A 26,471-nucleotide genomic window follows, 5' to 3' on the forward strand; every position below is an offset into this window, starting at 1 on the left:
TCGAGGTCAAAGCCCTATCTAATATTCCAGTAATGAATTTAATTGGTTTATCTTTTCTTTTTAATTTTAAGTAGACTATAACATTCAACCCTCCCACCTCCCCAGGAAAGTGTCAGGCAGTTCAGTGCATGTTTTTGTTTTGTTTTTCATATTAAAAACAGACACACTCTCTCTCTCTCTTCCCTGAAAGGACAGGACGTGCTATTTTAAACTACAATAACATGAAGCCTTGCCCTTTGTAACTCTTAGCATGAAAACTGTTGGGAGCAGCTTGTGAAGAAGGAAAGCCAGCTGGTCCCAGGCACAGTGGTAGCTGTTAAAACCCCCATATCTACAGATACTACAGTGGTATGAGAGACCTCAGTTGTTTGCTATTGCAAACATAGGGAAATACTGGGATGAATCAGCAGGAGTTGTAAGTAAGACACAAGAAATAATTCTTCCACTCTACTCCACGCTGATTAGGCCGCAACTGGAGCATTGTGTCCAGTTCTGGGTGCCACCTTTCAGGTAAGATGTATACAAATTAGAGACAGTCCATAGGAGCACTACAAAAATGGTAAAAGGTCTAGCAATCATGACTTCTGAGGAAAGATTGAAAAAAACGGGTTTAGTTTAATTTGGAGAAGAGAAGACTGACCGGGGACATTATAACCGTTTTCAAGTACAGAAAAGATTGTTATAAAGAGGAGGACGAGAAATTGTGCTCTGTACCACTGAGGCTAGGACAAGAAGCAAAGGGCTTAAATTGCAGCAAGGGAGGTTTAGGTTGGACATTAGGAAAAACTTCCTGTCAGGCTTGTTAAACACTGGAAAAAATGTTGCCGAGGAAGGTTGTGGATTTTCCTTCACTGGAGGTTTTTAAGAGTAGGTTACACAAATACCTGCCAGGGATGGTCTAGTTGTTACTTAGTCCTGCCTTGAGTGCAAGGGACTGGACTACATGACCTAGTCAGGTTCCTTCCAATCCTACAGTTCTATGATTCTGTGGCCCACTAGTCTAATCCAGTCTGGAAATTCCTATGTTCCAAAGCCCCTCTTTTAATTATGATAATTATTTGTATTGCCATTGTACCAAAGAGTCCCAGTCCTGAACCAGGACCCCATTGTGTTAGGCATTGCACAAATATGGGACAAAAAACCCCAGTCCCTGCCCCTAAATAAAAGATAAGAGACAACAGTTGGATACAGGCAGGTAGGGGAGCTCAAGGAAACAATAAGACAATACTGGTCAGCTTAGTAGCCTGTGGTCTCTGCACACAAGCAGCCTGACCATTGTCAAATGTTATGTAGGCACCATGGCAAAGGAGAGTTTTAAGGAAGGATTTGAAGGTGGATAATGAGGTAGCTTTGTGGATGTTTACTGGAATCTTCTCCAAGGTGAAGCATAAGAGAAAACACCAACATGCTTGTTAGAAAATGTAACAGGTGGGCAAGAGAGGCTGGCACCATGGGCATAGATGAGTGTCGACAGTTCAATAGCAAAGGAGAGGTGATAGGTAGGGTGGGGATTGACTTAAAGGGCCTTGAAAGTGAAGACAGCTTATGTTTGAGGCAATGGTCTATAATCTAGAGGGACAATACATACAGAGGAATCATTATCCCTGTTTTACAGTTGTGGAGCAAAGGCATGGAGAAGTTAAGAGTGTTTTTGTCAAAGGGAACCCAACCCCCCATTCAAATTCTGTGAGAGCTGGGGGTGCAACTTCTTTTGGCTCGCTTGAAAACCCCAGCCTGTATTTCTTGCCCAGCATCACACGGGGAGTCTGTGGAATAGCTGGGAATTGAATTGAGACTGCCTGACTCTTAATCCAGTGGCTGACCCACAAGACCATTTATTCCTTCATCTCTTGTATCTGTTATATGCAGCACCTTTGGACATGAACTAGCAAGTTTGTATGTGAGTGACCAGTTGTGTTTTGCTCTTCTGTTGTTTTTAGGTGGCAAGCTCTTGTTGGCTGGCCCTGGACCCATAGAAATCCATGCTCATTATATTCTGGTATCTGATGGTGGCAAATTTCAGGTGGGATCCCCAGATAAACCTCTCCGGGACAAAGCCCACATCCATCTCTACGGAAGCTTTCATTCTGCAACCTTCTTTCCATATGGGGCCAAATTCCTGGCTGTGAGGAACGGGACCATTTCCATGCATGGTGAGTTGGAGAGGGTACAGTGTGGCTCTCTCTCTAACCTTAAAAAAAAGTGTTGATCATATTTCTAGTTAAGACAATGACTGAGACAACATGAGTCATTTGGGATGGAATTTTCAGACAGAGTTCTGAACCTACCGTCAGGGTCAGATGTTCCAAAAAACTGAGCTCCCACTTGGGTGGGAGTTTGGCCATGAGTTTGGCCCTAGATCTCTACTCTCTGCTCCAAGTGGCCCTATTTCCGAAGAGCATAGCATGTTAGATGCTGACCCCTTTTGCAAATCTGTCCATAAGCGGGAGCTGTGGCAGGGTGCGAGCACTCATGAAAATCTGGCCCTTAGTTGGGTGCCTAAATGACAGCTGAGCACTTCTGCAGATCTGTCCCCAGTCATGAGTTCTGAGTACTTGGAAACTGGACATTTGAGCTCTGGGATGTCACTCTTGCTGTGCACAGCATGGGTCTGCTCTGTGGGTATGATGGTACAGGGGGTCTTTTTCCTCTTCTACCTTGTAGAACAGCAGGACAGGGTCTCTACCTAGCACTCAGGAGAATGCTCAGGTTGGGGACAGGGCTCTCGCTTCACCCAGCTTCAAAGGAGTACAGAATGTCAGCTGAGAATTCTGACCAGGCCCATGCCGAGCATGCCATGGTCATCAGTTCATACCAGCTGGAACAGACATGCTGCTACTTTTCAAAGGGGCACTAAAGTGCACCGGGCAGCACGCTCCCCTCCATGCCCACGTCTGAACTGAGCCATTATGTCCTGTGCCAACAGAGAGCCTCCGGCGTCAGCAGCACAAATGGCTCAGCTCTGCTCCCGTTGCTCCCCAAGTCAAAGTCTTAACTAACAGACAATTTTCAAATGCAATATTTGTTTTAGCAAAGGTGTGTGTGTGTGTGTGTGTGTGTGTGTGTAACCTAGCACATATTATGGTGCTTCATTTCTCCCCGCATCATAGCATGCCAACATTAGCATTGGGTATGCACTTGTATCCTCCAGCAGGGCTTGAATTTACAATCCCCTGTCCCATGGGCAGGACTGTTCTCATCTGAGCTTTACTGACATGCACGGCTTTCAGTCAAAGGCAATGCAAGCCACCAAGGGGTACAATTTGAGCCATGAGTGACTAGAGGGAGGGACACAAAGGGGGCACCAGCTGAAGGGGGGCATGTGACCCCCCCCGTGATTTGTCCCCGTCCCGCACATGACCCCCTCACATGACTCCTCCCCATCCCTCTCCACATGTGACCCCCTCACATGACTCGTCCCCACCCCGCACCCAGCCTGGGGGCCCCGCGCTCTCCCGCCCCCTCCCCATCCCACGTTACCTGGCGGGGGCGGCTCTGTTCCAGTCCCCCTGGTATGTGGAGCCACTAATGCACTCTCCCAGGCAGCCTCTGGCCATGCTGTCTGCCTGGGCTGGGAGCAAGCTCTGCTGCTGTGCTGTTGTAAGGGGACTGTTGCCCCCTTACTAACATTCAGTGGGGGTGTTTTCGTTGCTAGCTCCCAGTACTAAAAGCGGGAAGGGTCTATGGGAAACCAGGACCCTGAGACTGATAGTCCCCAGGAACAATGGGGAGGCGCTAATGCTCCAGGTCAGCCTGAATGACAGGGCGGGCTAATCAGGGTGTCAGGAGGCCTGGGAGGTCCCGTCCTCTGTGTGAGCTGGATTTGCCTGGGTCAGACAGAGGGGGGCTGAGCTAAGGAGAAAGCAGGGGCCCAAGCTAAGCTGGGGAGCAGAGCTGTGCCAGATCCAGAGGGACCAGAAAAGCAGCCCAGAGAGAGCAGACCCTGTCCTGGGAGCAGAGCTGCAGCCCCAAAGCCAGAGGCACAGCCCAGAGAGAGCAGACTTGCCCTGGGAGCAGAGCTGCAGCAACCAGAGCCAGAGAGGCCAAAGAAGCAGCCCAGGGAGCTGGAGGCAAAGCAGCAGCAGCAGTGCAGAGACCGAGTGGTGGAGCTGGGGCTGGAGCAGTCCGGAGCTGGGTGCGGTGAGCAGCTGGGGGCACCGAGGGGGACCCTGGGCAGCAGGCCCAGCACAGGGAGATGCCTCAGCCAAGAGGCTCTGCAGGCCAGGCTTGGATCGTAACCCCGACAGGGCGGGGGTGACACTGGGAAGAAGGGTCCTACCACTTAGAGCCTGAGAGCGTGTGGCCACCAGAGCAAGTATCCAACCCACAGCATCCCTACAGCACAGCCAGGGCCTGAGCAGGGGGCCTGGGAACTTATAAGGAACAGACTGTGAACTGCCCTGACATTCCAGAGACACTGTTTGTGGTGTTCCCTGCCACAGAGCGGGGTGATGTGTTTCCTTTAACCTTTCCCATTTTTCCTTATTCTTTTTAAAACTAATTGTTGATTAAATAACTTGCATTTGCTTTAACTTGTATGTAATGGTCAGTGGGTCAGAGAAGTGCCCAGTGCAGAGAGCGCACCCTGGAGTGGGGACACCCTAGCCCCTCTCCTAGGTGACCACAGCAGGGTTGGGGGTCGAGCCCCCCAGGAATCCTGGGTCCAGCCTTGTTGGGGTTACAAGGGATCTGCCAGACAGGAGAGTGGAAGGGGCGTCCTCAAGGGCAGGGAGGCCACTGGGTAAAGGAAGTGGGAGCGAGGACTCAGATCCTTTCGTTAGCCCACTTCTCAGGGGTAGTGCAGAAGCCAGGAAAGTTCCCCACAATAGCGGGACTATTCCCCTGCTTACACTGTGATCCTGTCAGTTCGTATGAGCTAAGCAGGGCTAGGTGGGGTTAGTGTTTGAATGGGAGACCACACATGAATGCTGGAGTGTAACAGGAACTAGTGCTGTTGATTCAGGAAGTTACACCGTTCCTGTAGAATTTGCATTGGGGTGAACAGGGTGCTCTGCTACACCTGGAGGTGCCAACTTTCGGGTGAGATCCAAAGTTGGGTGAGATGTTCTTGACCACTTTGTCTGGGTATTGTGAGATTGAATTATTTAATGCTTGTAAAGTGCTTTAAGATTGGCATTTGACAAGCCTTATAAAAGAACAATGTATTTCTACACCATTTCGTACAGAGGGACTTTGTCATTATAACATCCTATCACACTCACATTGTATCCTAGGGTGACACGCACAAAATCTCCTTATTCATAGATTCACAGAGTTTGAGGCCAGAAGGGACCATTAGATCATATAGTCTGACCTCCTGTATAACACAGTCCAGAGATAATTTCACCCAGTTACCCCTGTATGGAGTCCAAAAACTTGTGTTAGATTAAAGCATAATTAGAAGATGTCAAAAGATGGAGAATCCAGCAGTTAATCACCCTCACTCTTAAAAATGTGTGCCTAATTTCTAATCTGAGTTCATCTGGCTTTGACTTCCAGCCATTAGTTCTAGTTCTGCCTTTTCAGCTACGTTAAAGGACCCTTCCATTTTCAGTTTTGATTTGGATTCAGTCAGTCTAATGCAGTCATTGTTTAGATGGCATCTAGTGCTGCTTTTAAGCTGTAGGCCTCCTCCTCTCACTGGATCAGGCTCGGAATGATTTGCCTACCTTGAGACATACTTGTCAGTAAAGCTCTTCAAGGCACCAAGATTCCCTCCCTCAAGCTTGTGCTGTCACCTTGAGACTTGTCAGGAGCTGAAGGTTAATGTCAGGGCAGCACTTCCTTCTATGGCTGTAAAGGACTGGGTGGATTGAGCGTGTGATAAATGCACACCAATGAATGCTTTCAATCAAGTTCAAGGATTTTCAGGACAAGCCATTCTAATGCTGACATAGTCTCGACATTAAGGTATGTGTGTCTAGGGCAGATTTCACAGTATTGGTGAGTTCAGGGTCTTTTTTTTTTTTTTTTTTAAACCATGCCTCCATTTTGTGTTATTTTCCATTATTTTTTTTATTTGTTGATTTTCAAGAGTGTGCTTGGCATTACATAGAACATAAAGGAGAAAAGCTACCTGCCCCCAATGAGCTTTAAAATCAAGAGGCAAAGGTAACCCACTGTCCCACAGTGACTATGAGTCTGTCGTAGCTACCAGCTGAAGAAGTTGTTCCTCTGGGTGCATGCTTTTAGCACTCGAGGTCATGGGTTCAGTCCCTGTGATGATCCAAGGATGCCACTCTAAACAACGCTTCAGAAACGCAAAATGTTAGGAGGCTGGATTCAACACAAAGTGGTGCAGGTTCCCCCCCACCCCACCTCTTGGTCATGAGTAAATAAGAGCATTTCTTTGAGAGGCAAATTAGCATGTGTGTTTTGAGGAAGGAATTTAAACAGGTGAGTGTTCCACATCATAGAAAGGGAGAAGTTACTGAATACAATGGATGGAGCAAGGAGAGTTGAGAGTAGTGACCTAGGGCTAAACTCATGCTGGGTGAAACTTTGTTGATGTAAGTGGAGCTACAGCACGGATACATTCCTTTGGACCACAGGTTGGAGCAGAGTAGTGCAGGGCTTTGATGAAGAGCGATACAGAAAGGAGCCGTTCCTGAGTTAGTGTCATGCTGGGGGACGTGTTTTTTGAAGAACTGTTGACTCTCCTCTCACTCATACACAGAGCATTTTCCTTTTGTTGTTTTCTCCTAAGTCATTTCCCATTTCAGATAGTTTAATGGAAGAAATAATTTCTATCGCATCTTCTATTGATCCTTCAATTTTGGGTGTTTCTGTGGCCCCCTTTATTGTAGTATCCAAGTACTTCACGAGCTTTGAGGTGTTTATCCTCACTGCACCTCTGTGAGTTAGGGAAGTGCTATTATCCCCGTTTCACAGGTGAAGAACTGAGATACAGAGAGATTCAGTGACTAGACAGAGGTCACACAGGGAGTCTGTGGTAGTATAAAGAATAGAACCTGGGTCTCTAGAGTCCCACACTTGTACCCCATCCCCTGGACCACCCTTCCTCTCTTCATGCATAGGCCAGTGAAGCACGGTTAATATTTATTCACTGCCAAAGTTCCGAGTGGTGCTGCTTTTCAGACAAAAACAAGAAGGCAAGGTCCCTGCTCCAAAGAGTCTACAATCTCAGTGCCAAATCCTGATTCCCTCGCACATTCATGGAGCCCAGTTGAATGCTGTCTAACTTATGGGGAAAGCCTGTTTGTCTTAAGTGAGTAGCCCCACTGAATGGAGGTGGATGGGAGATAGCAAAAGCCCATGTGCATGGCATTGTTTAGGTGCCGTAGCTCTACAGTGAAGGCATAGGCAAGAGGGGAGGGTTGGGTGCCAAAAGACATTAGCTATGTGGTGGAACGTGAAGGCAAAAGTGGCTTGGCACATTATCGGAAACACTCTGCGTTTCAGTTTTTCACTGGCGATTCAAGACATCCAGACTTTCTGTGCTGTCACTTCTAAACTCTGTAACATACAGTCCCCATGCATGGCTTCAATTAAAGTTCACTGGAACCATGTAATCCGCAATTTCGCATTGAAGCGGTGGAAGCCTGCTAGAAAATAAAACGAGAAGGAAAGTGTTTTTGCTGGCTTGACACCACTTACATCAAACAGAAACATGTTATTCTGGCTCCAATTTAACATTAGCCTAGCCCATGGTCTAGAACAAATTAGGGTGCATGTCAGCTCTCCTTCTCCTATTATATATGTTATCGCAATCAGTCATTCAACAAGCAGGCTTTAAAATGTTCAGTCATCTCAGCGAAGACAGGACTGAGTGCCATTTAATTTCTTTTCTTTTTAAGACTGGAAAGTTTGGGGAATGTTTTGCTGCTATGGTTGAGTTCAGCTTGTTTAGTAAGCACTGTCAGCAGCTCGCTTTGATATGTTAATATGACTAACAGTCTCCCAGAATTCCCCGTGAGTGGCAGTCCTGTGCTCTGGTGGTCACAACAGATTGGGAAATTTCACTGTTGCCTTTGGCTTTAGCCAACTCCCCTGCCAATCAGAGCATGCCACCCATAAACCACCTGCCAATCACATGTCAGTGTTAAAGGGGGTCTCAGTCAGCTGGGGTGGCTTGAATTTTTGACAACGTAATTATGGCCCTTGCTTCCACATTGAAATCTTGAGCAGGATTGAGGGAGTTTTATTGATTGTTCAGAAGGGAAATTTATCAATGTCTCCGGCTCCGTTCATACTTTAATTCCCCAGAAAACTCTGACAAGTTCCCTAAGAGAAATCTAGCTCGTTGGCCTTGGCTGTACTTGCGTCTTTGTCTTTCTCAGCAAAATTGATTTGGCCCCACACTGTGGATTCTGAGTGAACCTTCAGCATTTCAGATGGCTGTGTTCACAAGCAGCACAAGGCGGGTGGGCACACTGCCTATGGAACCAACCTACCCCTTCTCTGCTAAAAGATATTTGCCACCTGCTTTCACAGGCAGACTGTAAAGGAATTCACAATCTGGCCTTTAGAAAACAGACCAGTGTTTAATGATTTAATAGTGTCCTTCTCATGTCCTGTGAGGATTTTACATATCTTTTAAAGATATCATTTATAGTTCAGAAGATATTGTTCGTTAGCTCCATTCATGAGATTTGTCGTGTGTGTGTGTATGTGTATGTGCAGGTGAGAGAAAGAGAGAGGGGCCTAATTCTCTGTTTCCCTGCACTGTGTGGAAAGTGGGTGCAAAATGCTACTATTTTGGTGTAGTAAAGTTTTACTCGCACTGTATACTGGTGTGAATGACTACGCAAGGTGTAGGGCAAAGGAGAATCAGGCCCAGAGAGTTTAAATTCAATAGGATACTCATTTATTGTTATGGTCCCAGCATGTACGTAAAGAAATTTGATCAAAAAATAAAATACTCTTGCTGGAAGATTGCAATGTAACACCCCTTTATTTCTTAGAATTCAGCACGATAACACACAAGAACCCAACCCAGGGAGACAAATCAGGCTGCTCTCTAATGCAGACAAACACAGCTCACCCCACCTTGTTTTAGGCTGGCTCTTCCCAGGCTGACTGTTTCGACTCAGCTTCCCTAGGGAACCCCCTAGCCTGCAAGGAGAACCAGGAATCCCTCTCCCCACAATCTTAAAGTGATAGCTTACAATTCCATCACAGTTCTCAATACACTGTATTAATCACCATACAAAATAAATGCAGTGAGATTCATGGTCTGCGCTAGTTCACCAGACTAGGTCCGGGTCCCATGTCTCCTGCACTCTACATTTTCCTTCATTCCAGTTGAACAATCCAATGGGAGCTTTTTAATAGAAGGACAGAGAGTGTGAGTTGGACTCTGTATTCAATGGAGAGTTGTAGCAGACCATAGAGGAGTGCTGGATGTGCTCTTGGAGGCCTGTGTTACTTAGCAAACAGATTGCTGTCTGCACTTGGTGGAGCTTTTGCAGGGTGTGAGGCTTCATTTCTGGTATGAGTTGCAATAATCAAGCCTGGAGCTCATGAATGCATGGATCGCTGTGGTGAGATCTGTGCCTAGCAGAATTTGGATGCAGTTTTCTGGCAGACACAGCTGGAGTTGTGTTCTTCCTAGCGCTTCCTTCTTGTTAGAACCCTTCTGTTTTGGCTGGCTTGAACTTAAACCAGTTGCTCTTCATCTGGATGCTGACCTTACTTAGGAATGGTGAAAACAAGGAAGTGACGTTATGTGCATCTGATGTAAGGAGACTGAAGGCTTGTCTTCACTACCAGCTAAATCGGCGCCACTGCCAACAATGCAGCGGCGTCAATTTAGTGGGTCTGGTCAACACGTGCTGAGTTGATGGGAGAGTGCTCTCCCGACGATTTCAGTACTCTACCTCCCCAAGAGGCAGAAGCTATGTTGATGGGAGAGCATCTCCCGTAGACACTGCTGTAAATCAATCTAAACTACATAGTCTTACATTACATAATTTACGTAATTTAACTAGCGTGATTTAGATTGATTTACCTCATTAGTGTAGACTAGGACTTAGAGATGGGTATTGTCTGCATGCTTCTGGCATGCCTTCCTATGTTTTCTCCCATGATTACCACAGTGGGTAAGAAGGTTGAGCCTTGGGGGTCTCTGTAGATGAGGGAAACATTAAAAACCTTTAGAAAGCTCATCAGAGCACCCAGTATTTCAGTGCTTCTACTTCTGGCTCCAACTGCAACCGAGATATCGGGAAGAATGGAGGTGCACAGCAAAAAAATGAAAGTCAAGCAACAATTTTCAAATCTCAAAAGTTTTGGCTTGAATTTCAGGCTCTGGATGGAGATAGGAGAAAGTTTGGCAAAGTCTGCAGTGCTGAAGAGTCTGGGTCTAGATCAGAATTGTCCAAAAGCCCCAGGCTGTCCTAACCTGAGGTCCTGATTAGGACCCATCGTATAGCTTTTATTTTATCCAGATCATTTTGTTCATCTCTAACTTTCACCCGCTCCCTTGACAGTGACAGAATCGATGTGTCTAATTCCCTTTCTTCACATGGTGAGGATGTAGCTAACTGATCTTAGCATTTAAATGATCATTCTGCCCTGCATTCTCATTCCTGCAGGCAGACATTCCCTGTCTCGTTCAGTAACAGCTCTGTAGATTAACTGGCAATAATGCAAAATGTTAACAGCTGTGCGCAACTATTGATGAGCATGTACAGTATTTAGCTGCCGTATTTGAAGCAGTTTGTTAATGGTGCAACACCATGTCAGTTTAAAGGAGGTTTTCCTGTATCATACCTTTGGCTATGCAATATTTTTATGCACATTGTGTGTTTTGTGCGATACTTATTGGCTCATTCATTTATGCAAAGGGATCACAAGAGCTGAGACATCTTTTCCCTTTTCTCTCTCTTTTTTTTTTTTTTTAATATACACACAGTGGCACTAAGTTAGTATAATATCCAGGTAAACACTGATTAAAGGAATCCCTTTGGAAAGTAACTAGCATCCAGGGAATGTCACATGGAAAATGCCTGTTCTCCAGGATGTTTTGTAGCTAGTAAGGAACAATGAAGAGGGTTTCTCTATATATGTGTGTTTATACAGCCCTCATCATTATAGCATCTGAGCAATCTCAATCATTAATGAATGGATAGATATGATCAAAAATATTAGTTTCATCAACATCAAAACATTTAATGGGAATGTGTCTATTCTGATTAAATTTTCAATGGAAGAACATCAACACAATTCTTTTTTACTTTCTCATTTCAGTGATGAAGAAATATTTTATTCTGATAAGGTAAAAAACATTTAGTTTCAACTTTACCATGTCATTTTGACTTATACATTTTAATATTTTATATATATATATATATATATAAATCATATTTATATGTGTAATATGTTATAACGTTTCAGCATTATCCAAACAACATGTTTTAACCTTATCAAAATTAAATAATTTGACATTATTGAAACAAAACATCTGATGGTTCCAAATCAAATTTTGGGGGGATTTTTGTTCTATGGTGAATTTCAAAATTTAGATTTTTTTGTTCGGATTCGGAGTGAAAACAAATGTCAGCATTTCAATTTTTCAGCCAGCGGCATCGGTGGATTTTATCCTCACAGCGTCCTCTGGGAATGCATTCTCCCCATGGTACCCGTGGGACATTAATCTGCTCTGTGCCTTGAGCAACTTGTGCTGGTCACACAGGACTGAGCAGGGATCTGAAGCCAGATGGATCGAATCATAAGCCACTGCCCAACTCACTGGCCCATTCTCCCTACCACGCCCCAGCCTTGTCCTATGGCTGTTGGCAGATGATGCTGGGTTGTAACTACTGGGAAGAACAAAATCCCAAACCCATCTGTCTCTCCCTTGCAGCAGGAATTCTCTTCTTGAAGTAGGCATGCCTCCCCCTGCTGCTGTCTCATATTTTCTTTGATACTGAGAAGCTGGAGGGGGCTTTCACTCAGGGAACTTCCAGGAGAATGGGGCAATACAGGTTCCTCAGGGCAGGATACTGGGGATGGATATACTCCTCCTTCATGTCCTCACAGTTAAGCAGTTATGTATAAGAAAAGACCCCTCAGGGCACAAATGAAAAGCTTTTTGCACTGGCTGTGGCGTCCAAGTGACAGAAAAAGCAGCTGTGTTTCAGTGAGAGCTGCCCACACACACAAATTTGGCCCGGAGTAGTAGAGGTGGGTGGAAAAATATCGCCCACTTTCTCTCAGAGCAGAAAACTGTTCCCTGTCTTTAGAAGCTGTGCTGCAGGAAAAGCAGAGAGCTCCCTTAATTCAGATGCAGGGTAGAGACTTTGTGAAAAGACAGAGACTAGACTGAGGATTAAAATTAAATGAGGGGGAAAAAACCCCCCAAATACCTCAGTCTGGGGTGTGAATTAGTAGGCTGTTAGTGAATGCTGAGGACTAGTTCTTCAGATCCATGCCTTCAGCTGCATGAGAGAAGTGGGGTATGTAGGTGTGATTTTTGTGTGCGCTGTTTTTGTATATTAACTATGGAGCAGCGGTAGCTGAGATCTAACAACAAATTAAAATCCTCTCTCTTTTTCAAGGAATGTGTTCCCAGTGGCCGCTTAGTCATTTGCTGTTTCTGACCTTTCCAAATTTTAGGAAGGGCAAAGTTAAGTTTGGGTAGGGAGTGTGAATTAGATAGGGTCAGAGTGAGTAATGAAAGATTATTACATGTCTCTGGATCTCTTAGGCATTACTTTCCAGACAGTTTAACACTGTTTTTATTCATTATTATTATTTAAGATATGTAGCTTTTGGAAAGATAATTTTTATATGATAGCTGGAATCTATTGAATTACATTTTCAACCATTACTCTCTTTAATGAAGTTTTCTTTGTTTGAGAATATAAAATAAAAGTAACCTTAACTGAGTGTGTCAAGTATCAGAGGGGTAGCTGTGTTAGTCTGTATCCACAAAAACAATGAGGAGTCCAGTGGCACCTTAAAGACTAACAGATGCATCTGAAGAAGTGAGTTTTTTACCCACGAAAGCTTATGCCCAAGTAAATCTGTTAGTCTTTAAAGTGCCACCGGACTCCTTGTTGTTTGTGCAAGTTCTGCCTTTTGTACATGGGAGGTAAAGAGCCTGACTTTCATTTACGCTAAATCCTTTTTAATCTGCTTTGGTAGGGCCGCTTTACACTTCCAGAGCAATGCAAAGAGGCCTGTAAAGAAGAATCAGGCCCAAATTATGCATTGAGTAATATAAACTCTGGGAGTGATTTACTGAGATTACCATCCCTAGTAGCCAATGAAGAGCTGTTCCCTACTGTGTATTTGGCCTGGTCTAAATGCAAAAATTAGGTCAATGTAGCTATGGTGCTCAAGGGTGTGAAAAATGCCGATCAACCCCCTGGTGTAGACGCAGCTAGGTCGATGGAAGAATACTTTTGTCAACCTTACTACCGTTGCTCGAGGAGGTGGATTTCCTAGAGTGACAGAAAACCCCCTTCCATTGAATTGGGAAGTGTCTACACTACGGTGCTGCACCAGCCTAGTTACAGCCCTATAGCTGTGCTGCTATAGCACCCATAGTTCAGGTATGACCTTTGCTAGTATTTTATATGCTGTCATTTTAAATGTTAAAGTTTCCTTCACTTCCCTTGGAAGATGATTCTGCAATCTTTCATTTTTTTAGCTTGGTAAAAATTTTCCATTTTTTTTTTAAATTGGAAACAAAAATTGTTACCAAAAAGAGTTTTCAGTAAAATAAAATAGGTTTTTCAGTTCAGTTTTAGGTAATTTTTTTAAAGAAGAATTTGTGTACTAAAAATGGTTTATGAAAAGCACACATTTTTCAGATTTTGGTTTCATTTTTTTTTTGTTGAAAAACCAAAACTTTTTTGGGTGAAATTGCAAAAACCATGAAATGTTTGTGAAATTTCTCAAAAATAATTGGCATTTTTCAGCCAGCTCTATTTGTTAATTCTTTCAATATTCCTGCCAGCCCTGATCAATTTCTTCAGATTTTTCTGCTTTTAAGGGACCGAGAGCTGAACAGTGAATTCCAGAGGGAGAGTTACTTCCCTTTTCTGTGACATGATACCCCTGTTGGTGCATTCCAAAATGGCAGTGGTCATCATTAAACAGTCAGTGTATATTCTGTGACACCATGGTTATTTCTTGTTCTGCAGACCTCAACATGGTTTTGAAGAGTGAGCACAGTCCTGAGAGTTACTCATGGGGAAATTAACCAACCATTTAAACTGACTTTCTCCTTCAAGTGATAGGGAGGTTGTCGACCACTGTCTTCCATCTTTTGCAATTGTGACAGAGTTGCAAAACTTTCAGTTTCCTTTGGATGCCACTCCTCTGGTGAAAAGAAAAAGGAGTATTTGTGGCACCTTAGAGACTAACCAATTTATTTGAGCATAAGCTTTCGTGAGCTACAGCTCACTTCATCGGATGCATACTGTGGAAAGTGTAAAAGATCTTTTTATATACACACAAAGCATGAAAAAATACCTCCTCCCACCCCACTCTCCTGCTGGTAATAGCTTATCTAAAGTGATCACTCTCCTTGCAATGTGTATGATAATCAAGGTGGGCCATTTCCAGCACAAATCCAGGGTTTAACACGAACGTCTGGGTGGGGGGAGGCGGGTTGGAAAAAACAAGGGGAAATAGGCTTGAATAGAGACTGGGAGTGGCTAAGTCATTATGCAAGGTAACCTAAGTTAATTGTATCCAATTTGCAAATGAATTCCAATTCAACAGTTTCTTGCGGGAGTCTGGATTTGAAGTTTTTTTGTTTTAATATTGCGACCTTTAGGTCTGAGATCGAGTGACCAGAGAGATTGAAGTGTTCTCTGACTGGTTTATGAATGTTATAATTCTTGACATCTGATTTGTGTCCATTGATTCTTTTATGTAGAGACTGTCCAGTTTGACCAATGTACATGGCAGAGGGGCATTGCTGGCACATGATGGCATATATCACATTGGTGGATGTGCAGGTGAACGAGCCTCTGATAGTGTGGCTGATGTTATTAGGCCCTGTGATGGTGTCCCCTGAATAGATATGTGGGCACAGCTGGCAATGGGCTTTGTTGCAAGGATACGTTCCTGGGTTAGTGGTTGTGTTGTGTGGTATGTGGTTGCTGGTGAGTATTTGCTTCAGGCTGGGGGGCTGTCTGTAGGCAAGGACTGGCCTGTCTCCTAAGATTTGTGAGAGTGTTGGGTCATCCTTCAGGATAGGATGTAGATCCCTAATAATGCATTGGAGGGGTTTTAGTTGGGGGCTGAAGGTGACTGCTAGTGGCGTTCTGTTATTTTCTTTGTTAGGCCTGTCCTGTAGTAGGTGACTTCTGGGAACTCTTCTGGCTCTATCAATCTGTTTCTTCACTTCCGCAGGTGGGTATTGTAGTTGTAAGAATGCTTGATAGAGCTCTTGTCGGTGTTTGTCTCTGTCCGAGGGGTTGGAGCAAATGCGGTTGTATCGCAGAGCTTGGCTGTAGACGATGGATCGTGTGGTGTGGTCAGGGTGAAAGCTGGAGGCATGTAGGTAGGAATAGCGGTCAGTAGGTTTCTGGTATAGGGTGGTGTTTGTGACCATCGTTTATTAGCACTGTAGTGTCCAGGAAGTGGATCTCTTGTGTGGACTGGACCAGGCTGAGGTTGATGGTGGGATGAAAATTGTTGAAATCCTGGTGGAATTCCTCAAGGGCTGCTTTTCCATGGGTCCAGATGATGATGATGTCATCAATACAGTGGAAGTAGAGTAGGGGCATTAGGGGACGAGAGCTGAGGAAGTGTTGTTCTAAGTCAGCCATAAAAATGTTGGCATACTGTGGGGCCATGCGGGTACCCATAGCAGTGCCGCTGATCTGAAGGTATACATTGTCCCCAAATGTAAAATAGTTATGGGTAAGGACAAAGTCAAAGTTCAGCCACCAGGTTAGCCGTGACATTATCGGGGATAGTGTTCTTGACGGCCTGTAGTCCATCTTTGTGTGGAATGTTGGTGTAGAGGGCTTCTACATCTATAGTGGCCAGGATAGTGTTATCAAGAAGATCACCGATGGATTGTAGTTTCCTCAGGAAGTCAGTTGTGTCTCGAAGGTAGCTGGGAGTGCTGGTAGCATAGGGCCTGAGGAGGAAGTCTACATAGCCAGACAATCCTGCTCTCAGGGTGCCAATGCCTGAGATGATGGGGCACCCAGGATTTCCAGGTTTATGGATCTTGGGTGGTAGATAGAATATCCCAGGTCAGGGTTCCAGGGGTGTGTCTGTGCGGATTTGATCTTGTGCTTTTTCAGGGAGTTTCTTGAGCAAATGCTGTAGTTTCTTTTGGTAACTCTCAGTGGGATCAGAGGGTAATGGCTTGTAGAAAGTGGTGTTGGAGAGCTGCCGAGCAGCCTCTTATTCATATTCCGACCTATTCATGACGACAACAGCACCTCCTTTGTCAGCCTTTTTTATTTTGATGTCAGAGTTGTTTCTGAGGCTGTGGATGGCATTGTGTTCTGGACGGCTGAGGTTATGGGGCAAGTGATGCTGCTTTTCCACAATTTTAGCCCGTGCACGTCAGCGGAAGCACTCTATGTAGAAGTCCAGTCTGCTGTTTCGACCTTCAGGAGGAGTCCACCTAGAATCCTTCTTTTTGTAGTGTTGGTAGGGAGGTCTCTGTGGATTAGTATGTTGTTCAGAGGTATGTTGGAAATATTCCTTGAGTCGGAGACGTTGAAAATAGGATTCTGGGTCACCACAGAACTGTATCATGTTTGTGGGGGTGGAGGGGCAGAAGGAGAGGCCCTGAGATAGGACAGCTGCTTCTGCTGGGCTGAGAGTATAGTTGGATAGGTTAACAATATTGCTGGGTGGGTTGAGGGAACCATTGCTGTGGCCCCTTGTGGCATGTAGTAGTTTAGAAAGTTTAGTGTCCTTTTTCTTTTGTAGAGAAGCAAAGTGTGTGTTGTAAATGGCTTGTCTAGTTTTAGTAAAGTTCGGCCACGAGGAAGTTTGTGTGGAAGGTTGATTTTTTTTATGAGAGTATCCATTTTTGACAGCTCATTCTTAATCTTTCCCTGTTTGCTGTAGAGGATGTTGATCAGGTGGTTCCGCAGTTTCTTTGAGAGCGTGTGGCACAAGCTGTCAGCATAGTCTGTGTGGTATGTAGATTGTAATGGATTTTTTACCTTCAGTCCTTTTGGTACGATGTCCATCTGTTTGCATTTGGAAAGGAAGATGATGTCTGTCTGTATCTGTACAAGTTTTTTCATGCAGTTGATAGATTTCCACTCCATACGGCTAAATGCAGTGCCTTGCATAATGACAGGTTTCAGAGTAACAGCCGTGTTAGTCTGTATTCGCAAAAAGAAAAGGAGTACTTGTGGCACCTTAGAGACTAACCCATTTATTTGAGCATAAGCTTTCGTGAGCTACAGCTCACTTCATCAGATGCATACTGTGGAAAGTGTAAAAGATCTTTTTATATACACACAAAGCATGAAAAAATACCTCCTCCCACCCCACTCTCCTGCTGGTAATAGCTTATCTAAAGGTTTCAGAGTAACAGCCGTGTTAGTCTGTATTCGCAAAAAGAAAAGGAGGACTTGTGGCACCTTAGAGACTAACCAATTTATTAGAGCATAAGCTTTCGTGAGCTACAGCTCACTTCCTCAGATCTGAGGAAGTGAGCTGTAGCTCACGAAAGCTTATGCTCTAATAAATTGGTTAGTCTCTAAGGTGCCACAAGTCCTCCTTTTCTTTTAGCTTATCTAAAGTGATCACTCTCCTTACAATGTGTATGATAATCAAGGTGGGCCATTTCCAGCACAAATCCAGGGTGTAACACGAACGTCTGGGGGGAGGGGAGGATAGGAAAAAACAAGGGGAAATAGGTTACCTTGCATAATGACTTAGCCACTCCCAGTCTCTATTCAAGCCTAAGTGAATTGGAATTAATTTGCAAATTGGATACAATTAAACAGTTTCTCGCTGGAGTCTGGATTTGAAGTTTTTTTGTTTTAATATTGCGACCTTTAGGTCTGAGATCGAGTGACCAGAGAGATTGAAGTGTTCTCCGACTGGTTTATGAATGTTTCTGGATCTCTTTCTTGATCTTCCTGGTTTGCCTGCGATCTTGCCTGATAGTATGAATGCCAGATTGAGTCGCTCGGTGATCGGCGGGCACTACTTCTGCAGAAGGATATTCTTCTCTAATCTCGGGTCTCAAGTAATTGTGCTCTTTTAAAATTTATCCTTATCACCTCATCATTTGTAGGCTGGTTATCCAGCAAATTGTAACATTCTTCTCTTCCCACCAAAAGGCTAATGTCCGAGGGCTGGTCTACATGGGGAACTCACACCCCTGAGAGGCGCAGCTATGCCGACCTAACCCCTGGTGTAGACAGCAATAGGACAACAGAAGAATTCTTTCGCAGACCTAGCTACTGCCTCTTGGGAAGGTGGATTATCTACGCTGACAGAAGTACCCCTCCTGTCGGCATAGATACTATCTACAGTGAAGTGTTGCAGCTGTGCTGATGTAGCAGGTTAAACATACCTGGGTCTCTGTGTCCTTTTAAAGTGTCCAGCTCTCTCCTCCCTACAGGAGGGTTAATCATATGTAGCACTTCAGCAGTCTAGCACGGATGTGTAACTTTAACTTTCAACAGCACAGAAAGCTTTGGATGTGTTTTCTGCAAGCTGTGTCTTTCTCTTGATTTCTTCATTGTGTCTTCTGTCTGATGTTATTAAACACCCTAAATAGGGGAGGCAATTCACTTGTTTCACCACTTTACTGTCTAGATGTAGATATTGTCTAGTCTACTTACCATACTTTTTGTCTTCCCAACATTAATAGACATTCCATATTTCTTGCTGGCATTATCCACAGCAATAAGCATGTTCTGAAATTCTTCCTAGTAGAAATGATGCCAACTAGGTCATTGGTTTTTACTATGTTGTTGTTTATGCCATTGACCTGTATACCCTAGTTGGTGTCTTCTAAACTTTTTCCTTCTGTGTGTAAGTCGAATAGTTGCGGGAAAAGGATGAAACCTTGGTGTAAACCTTCTTGATGCTGCAATACTCATATTTTGTAGTTCGTTGGGATTGTTGCAGACTTATGTAATCGTGGCCTACGTTTGCATGTACAGTACCATCTTTGGGCTTTCGTGGTATTTTCTATGGCCAGCAGTGCCACTATCTGCTCCACCACGCAATGTTAGTACTGTCATCAGATTGTCTGTGACTGCTTAATTAACAGGTCTCTGTGGTTATATCATATCTAAAGGCTGCTCCACTATCTGTAACCCATGGCTGTGCTCGGTGCCGATGAGAAGATTACTCAGACCTGCGTATGCTGCTGACAAGTTTTTTTTTTTTTTTTTTAATATCATTGCAACTCCTCCTTCATGCCTCTCTCCACCCAAATTAATGGATTCACTTTCCCCATTTGAACAATAGTGATTCTATTTTCTCACCTACTTCTGAGAATCAGTTGGTTAATGTCTGTATAAAGTGCTTTGAATTTATACAATGCTATATAAATGCAAAGTGAGTGTTGACTTTTTAATGGCAGATACTCTGTCAGACTACTGCTTGTAATATAGGATGGTTATGTGTTTAAGGAACTGGCCTGGGACTCACCAGATCTGATTAACTTCCCAGCTCTGCCACAGACTTCCTGAATGATCATGGACAACTCACTTAATCTCTGTGCCTCAACTTCCCATCTGTAAAATGGGGAGAATATTTCCTCTCTCCCATTCTTTGTCTTGTGTATTTTGACTCCAACCCTGCACCAGTATGCCAGTGCATTGTGAATTGCATGATCAGAGCCTCTTTGTAAACTTTTAAGGGAAGGACTCTCTCTCACTATGTGCTTGATCCAAAGCTCATTGAATTCTATGGCAAGACTCCCAGTGACTTCAGCTTTGGATCAGGCTCTTTGTGTGTGAACAGTGTTAGGCACAATGAAGCCCTGATCTCAGGTGGGGCCATTATGTCTTATTTTACTATAAATAAGGCATATCAAACTCTGTACCTGATTTGCTGGTATCAGTCCGGGTCTCTTTTGGCATTCCTAGTGGTCACAATTTGTTTTAAGTGGAAGATTATTTTTTTAGGCCAGAAAAAAATGGATTTATCCCCTAGGTTAATAATAATAAAAACAAATAAAAACAAACTTCTTTCTCAGACATCCCTCCCTGAAAGGGAAGGTTCTTTAAAAGAGTTCTTCTATTTGGTGTAGCGTTTCACTGGGAGGAAAAGTGGGCTCTGGTACTGTGTTTCACAGCCGAGATCAATACTGTTTCTCCCCCCCCCCCTTCTCTTTTCTGGTATGCTGAGAGGTTGGCAGAAAGGCTGGGCATGTGATCTGTTTTATAACTGAGGCCAGGGATGTGGCTGGTGAATTAATGATACAAGGAAACACACTGCTATCACTGCTCTTCGTCTAAAGGAGACACAGCTTTTGTTGGATGCAATTAATAATCAGGATGGGTAGAATTTTCAGAAGTGCCTAAATGACTTAGGAAGTCAAGTCCCAAAGGCAGTGAAGACTCCAGATTTATTTAGGTCCTTTTGAAAATACTTTACAGTTGCCGGGGGCTTACATGTTCAGAGCTGGGTTGTTCAGGCACCTTATTTAGGCACTTAAATTCAAGCAGCCTGATTTTTTCCACAAGATGCCACAGAAATACCTTTTGAAATTAATGGGAGCTGCAGATGTTCCAGATCCCTGAAAATCTGGCCATTTAGATGCTTAAATATCAATGCAATTGCCTAATTTTAGGAACCCCCATTTGAAAAAAAAATTACAGCACTAATGTTTTCCATGTTCTAAGGAGTTCAAGAAGCCACCTCAACCTATTTCAGTCAGTATGATCACACAGAACTGCTGACTTTAAATTTTTTCCACACTTCTATAGTATTCAAGAGATTGCTTCAGGAACTAGGTGTTAGAAATAAGGTGAAGTAACGTTAATACTGTGTTATAAGTCAAATCCAGCTAAGCCGTTAAACACGTGCTTAACAAAAAGCATCCACAAAGCGATCTCTCCATATCAGATCTCTCAGTTCTTGTCCTCAAGGGAAACCTGCACAACACCTTCAAAAGACAAGTGTAGGGACTTAAATTCATAACTCTCTGGACACCTGAAATTATGGCTCCTTACAACAATTTGTAACTTACTCACCCTCCTTTGTCCTATGACTGCAGAAGTGTTAATTTCCCACTTCATTTTAACTGGCTTCCTGCAACATGTGTTAACCCCAAATGTTTAACATTCTGTCCTGTCTTGTATTTAGCTGTGTCACTCTGATTACTTTTTCCAGACCTGAAGAAGAGCTCCGTGCAGCTCAAAAGCTTGTCCCGTCCATTAAAAGAGATTATCTCACCCAAATTGTCTTTCATTTAGCATTAGAATCATAGAATATCAGGGCTGGAAGGGACCTCAGGAGGTCATCTAGTCCAACCTCCTGCTCAAAGGAGGACTAATCCCCAATTTTTGGCCCAAATCCCTAATTCACAACCCTGGGTTTAGCAGGCCAATGCTCAAACCACTGAGCTACCCCTTGGTGAGCAAGCCCCCTGAGTTCAGCACATACTTATTCAGCAAAGCACTTAAGAATGGACTTAATCACCTGCTTAAAGTTATGCACATGCTTATGTACATTGCTGCATTGGGGCCTAGGTCTTGAACTATAAGACATTTCTGTAAAGACCAAATACGTCTCTAGTGAAGTCAGTGGAAAAGCTCTTATTGACTTCAGTGGGGCCAGGATCTGACCTAATGATTTTACTGGGTCTAATTGTCTGAAGGTGATGAGGATTTTACCTACAGGATACTGTTGGTATTGTAGGAAAGGAGAATGGTGTATTGAGGTTTAAATGTTAACATAGTCCAAATGGTACACTCACTTTGTACAACTATAGAAGACTGCAAGCCACTGGAGAATCAGGGCCCTACCTACTTGTCACCATTTATACTCTGTCTACATTTTGCATTTCACTTACATAGGAGAGTGAATCTAAACAGGTCAGTATCACTTTGTTTTCAGTAACAATGTTTAGCACTTATAAGATGGTTTACATTTTGAGAGTCCTGTGCAAAATTTAACGGTTTGTGCATAGTCAAAACGGATATTAAGTTCAAGAGCAGCTTAGTGTGGTCAGTACTCACAGGATCTGACTCTTACTATTAACCCAGAAGGTAGTTAAGTAGTATTATCCCATTTTTGAAGGTGGGGAAACTGAGTCACAGTGAGGTGAAGTGACTTGCTGAAAACCACAGTGTGAGGTGGTAACAGAGCCAGGATTGGAGATGAACTGTTCATAGAGCCTAGCTTCAGGATTTAATCCACTTTAACATGCTGCTTTAGGATGAATTACATCCCAGGTTGACCTGTAGTAGCACCGTGCTGTGCTCTTCAGGGTTCAGTATTTAAATACATTTCTATTAATTAGTTTAGTAGTATATTTTATTCCCTCTTTACCCAAATCTAAATTTTCGGTCTAAAGTATCCTTTTTGATTGTCCTTTTAACTGTGGAGCTGTTGCTTCAAATCTCAAGATTTGTTTTCCTGAGCTCATTTAATCATTAAAAATGAATTTAAATAATTAAGGCGCTCTACAGAGTCATCTATTTTTCAACACTTTTGAGTGTTTGTAGTGCAGTCCTTCTGGTGAAGAAGAACTTTTGATTAATCACAGCGGCTTTGTAATCAGTATCCTCCTGTCTTCAAAAAGCACATGTACCAGTTTCTATCAGTGAGACCTAGTCATTAAACAGGTATTTTCCCCATCACCGATATTTCTATTGTATGCTTTGTTGTCAAAGGAAAATGCTGGCAGAAAGACAGCATGCTGAAGGAATTCTCTGTGCACAGATCTTTTCATGGGCCTGCAGACACAGCCCTCAGGTATCTCCAAGGGACCATCCACCACCCATTCTTGATCTTCATGTGGAGTTCTGCTGGGTATCGGTGGCTTGAAGGGAATAGCGCCTAGGGAGATGTGCATCATCCCCTCCCCACTTTGCAAGGAGTCTACTCAGGAATTAATGCTGCCTGATACTGTATTACCAGCAGAAGATAGCCCATCTGCATAGTGGAGTCCCCATTTTAAGGGTGATTGTGGGACTGCTGCCCATGGGAGGAGCCATGCCAGCATAGATCCACCCTCAGCTGTGTTGACCAGGGCCCAGGGAAGGTCTACAGGGACGAGGGAGGCAGTACAGAGGTACAGGCTTGATGTGCAGATTGCCGTGTGCCTCCAAGACCCATGTGAATTTAGGGGGATCCATAAGATTTGGGGCCCAGACAGAGGGCAAACCCTGCTAACCTCATGGAAGAATTTGAAGGGAACCTTGAAAGTTGGACAGCTACTGACCTACAGAGTCTTTCTGCTCTACATCTGGGCCCAATTCCTTGATAGCACCAGAATCTATACATTAAGTGGTCCTAAAACCCCCCCCACAATAATTGCTCTTGGGTTTAAAGAGAGAGAAGTTCTTTCCCTGGTTTTGATTGAGCCGTGGAGTGGGGGGGAAAAAAAAAACTACCAGGCCATCAACGACTGAACTATTTTAAAGTCAAATAGCAGGCCAGTAGTAAAACCTTTTCTTGTTTGAGCCCCAGAGAGTTACTCTGTAACGGAGATGTTAGGACATCCACGTCATTTAACGTTGCTCCCTATGGTCAGGTTGGGTTGGGTTTTTACTGTTTCACTCTCTACCAATGCAAGCAGACAGTCATACTCTGTTCTCAGCTACAGTGATGCCAATCTGTACTAACCCTCTTGAAGCCAGTTGGCTCAATCCTCACACTTGATACAGCTGAGGGGCGAAAGAAAACTCTGTGCCCCTTTTCTGCTCTTCTCATCCTGGTCCACAGAGGGCTGATGTGGTGCAGTTTATGCCAATGGAGATATGTTGATTTCTGCGAGTTAAGGATCAGGTCTCTCACCTTTTGAGTTGTGCATGGGGGGAGGGAGGGAGAGAAAATCTGCTACGTTTAATCTCACTTTTATTAGGAACCCCCGCCAAACCTTTTAAAGTTAGAAGTAGAAGATTTTGTACCTAGTTGCTCTTTCATTCCTAATGTATCAAATGTACAAATAACTACTATACCACTACTGTGTCATCAATTCAAGACTATATATAAGTGTAATAATTAATAGAATATGTGGTCAGAAAATTAGCTAAAAACGAAATGATTTGGGTTTTGGCTAAGTTTTCAGTGGAAACTTTCACCTCTCCATTAAAAAAAAAACAAAAAAACTCAAAACCCCAAACATTTTCAGGCAAAACCTGAGGCAGGGAAATCAATTTTTCAACCTAAAATCAAAAACTCTCTCAAAAAACTAGACACTTCCCACAAAACCCAATTTTTCAGTCAGCAAAAGTTTCAATAAGAATTTTTCAGCCAGGCCTGCATATTAATAGAGCTGACAGGAAAATGGTAAGTATGATTTGTGGGGAAAAATGTCAAATCAATTTTTTTAAATGCCACCCCAAATTAAAAAAAAGTTTAAAAAAATTTGAAAAACTAACTTTTTAAAAAAAGGTATATATTTGAAATCCAAAAGAACATGGTGTTTAAGGTTGTGTTTTTTCCTTTCCTTTCTTCCATAGTTTTGTCATCTTCCAGTGACAAAAAGGCAAAATGGGGACAAAAGTAGGGGGCAGGAAGAGGGAAAATAAGGGGCAAAAAGCCCAAACAAAAACATTTTGCAGTTTGGACCCCTCCCCGCCCCAGAAAAAAGTCAGAAGATTTTATGGGGAAAAAACAAGTTTAAAACTGTTTCCCAAGAAAGGGCATTTTTCATCAAAAATGTTTTGAATGGAAAAAAAAAAGTGTTTTGTTCCACTTAGTATCAACATTGCTTACCCTTGGAATGTTTCCCTACAAGATTCTATGTTATTTAAACATGGCAGATACACGGACATACATACAGACACGGAGTTGCTGCGAGCCAAGATTGCAGCGTGCTGAGGGAAGAAAAAAACAAAAACACCACACAAGGCTTTGCACTCTGTCAGTTGCTGTCAGGCTCTCTTTTATGGGAGTGCTAAAAATTCATGAGGTTCACTCAATAAAAGAGAGAAAATGAATAATAATGATCCTGCTGCCAATAAAAGAATGGAAGTAGGCAGATGCTGACAACCCTTCCTAGTGCAGCTGATTGTTGCAAGACAGGATTGCAAGACAGGATGGCTCAGTGGGCCAGATTCTCCATTGCCCCTGATCCTTGTGAAAATGGTTATTCTAGCGGTAGTATCTTACACCCACCTTGCACTGGTGTGAAGTTTGGCAACCGAGCCATCTCCGGAAAACGGTGAGCCCAAGACCCATCAGGGCAAATACTGACTGCTGGCACTTTGATACAGTACTGTAGGAGATGCTATGATAATGGGTGACATGCTTTGAATCAGTTGGATGTTTTATCAAAGTCCCCTTCATGTTGGTGTTATCAGTACACCTGGAACTTCATATGAAGGACAGGAGAACACTCCCATATCATGAGAGTCTGGCCCCGATTTGGAAAAACACTTTATATGAAAGATGCTTGACCAAACAAAGTCACATTGCATCGAATATGAGAGGTGCTGTATAAAACCACATTTTACTGTGTGGACTAGTGAGTTAGTTTTTAGTGTATTGACAGTTGCTACATGTCTTCATTTTATAGTGCATTTTTGTCCCTGGCACTGTCTCTGCAAAATGTAACTGGCTGATATTGCAGGATCAGGGCTTGGAGGAAATTTCTTTTAAGTGAAGTCAGCAGTTGTGAAAGGTGCCAGATTGACAACCCCACAGAATGACCAGGTGGGTGAGGTATTATCTTTTATTGGACCAACTTTTGTTGGTGAGAGACATGCTTTTGAGCTACACAGAGCTCTTCACCTAAGATGAGCTATTACCAGCAGGAGAGTGGGGGGGGGGGGAAAGTGAGGGGAGAAAACTGTCCCAAGCAGGAAGTACATCAGCAGTAGCAATACAGGATTACCCCGCAACACTTTCCCCAATATTCTTCTGCAATGGATTTGTCCAGTGGTCAGATTATTCATTGCAGATGAAACTCCTGCCACTTCTAGCTCTTCTGTCTGTCTGCAGGTAGTTTGCAAATCCATCCTGATTTCTGCAGATTTATTTGTATTATTCATAAGTATTCACTGGATAGTTCAGACACTTTCTTTTCTAGTCTCTGAGTTTCTTCCCAAACTGTTTCCTTCCTGAGTTTTGCTGTTTATAATCCTTGATGTGTAAGTTGTCTTCTGGTATTTTTTTCTGCTCTCTATGTGGATGGCAAATAGCGAAGAAACGCAGCCCCCCCCCCCAGTGTGTGTCAATAATCTTGGATTTTAGCACACAAACTTTTGAAATTTGTTAATATTTTTACAAATGTACGATGGCCATCTGAATACTCAAGTAACATGATTACTTATTATTTGTATTACAGGGAGCCTACAGGTCTCCGCAGAGATTAAGGTCCTATTGTGCTATGCACTGCAGAAACACATAAGTGAATCTAGGGTTGA

General features: G+C 43.5%; 1 protein-coding gene across 21 annotated transcripts in view; it reads left to right on the top strand.

The window, feature by feature from the left end:
• Nucleotides 1-26,471, top strand: part of PKHD1 (PKHD1 ciliary IPT domain containing fibrocystin/polyductin) — a 466,962-nt gene that overhangs the window by 159,880 nt on the left and 280,611 nt on the right. For all 21 annotated transcript variants that reach the window (XR_012157891.2, XR_012157890.2, XR_012157896.2 and 18 more), the window contains one exon: nt 1,941-2,153. Coding sequence is in view for 16 of the 21 variants with exons in the window: in XM_073335719.2 (XP_073191820.1) it covers nt 1,941-2,153 (213 nt within the window). In the remaining 5 variants the exon portion in view is untranslated. The remainder of the gene's footprint in view (nt 1-1,940; nt 2,154-26,471) is intronic.

Source organism: Lepidochelys kempii, chromosome 3 (assembly GCF_965140285.1).
Source record: "Lepidochelys kempii isolate rLepKem1 chromosome 3, rLepKem1.hap1, whole genome shotgun sequence".
Taxonomy (NCBI): Eukaryota; Metazoa; Chordata; order Testudines; family Cheloniidae; genus Lepidochelys; species Lepidochelys kempii.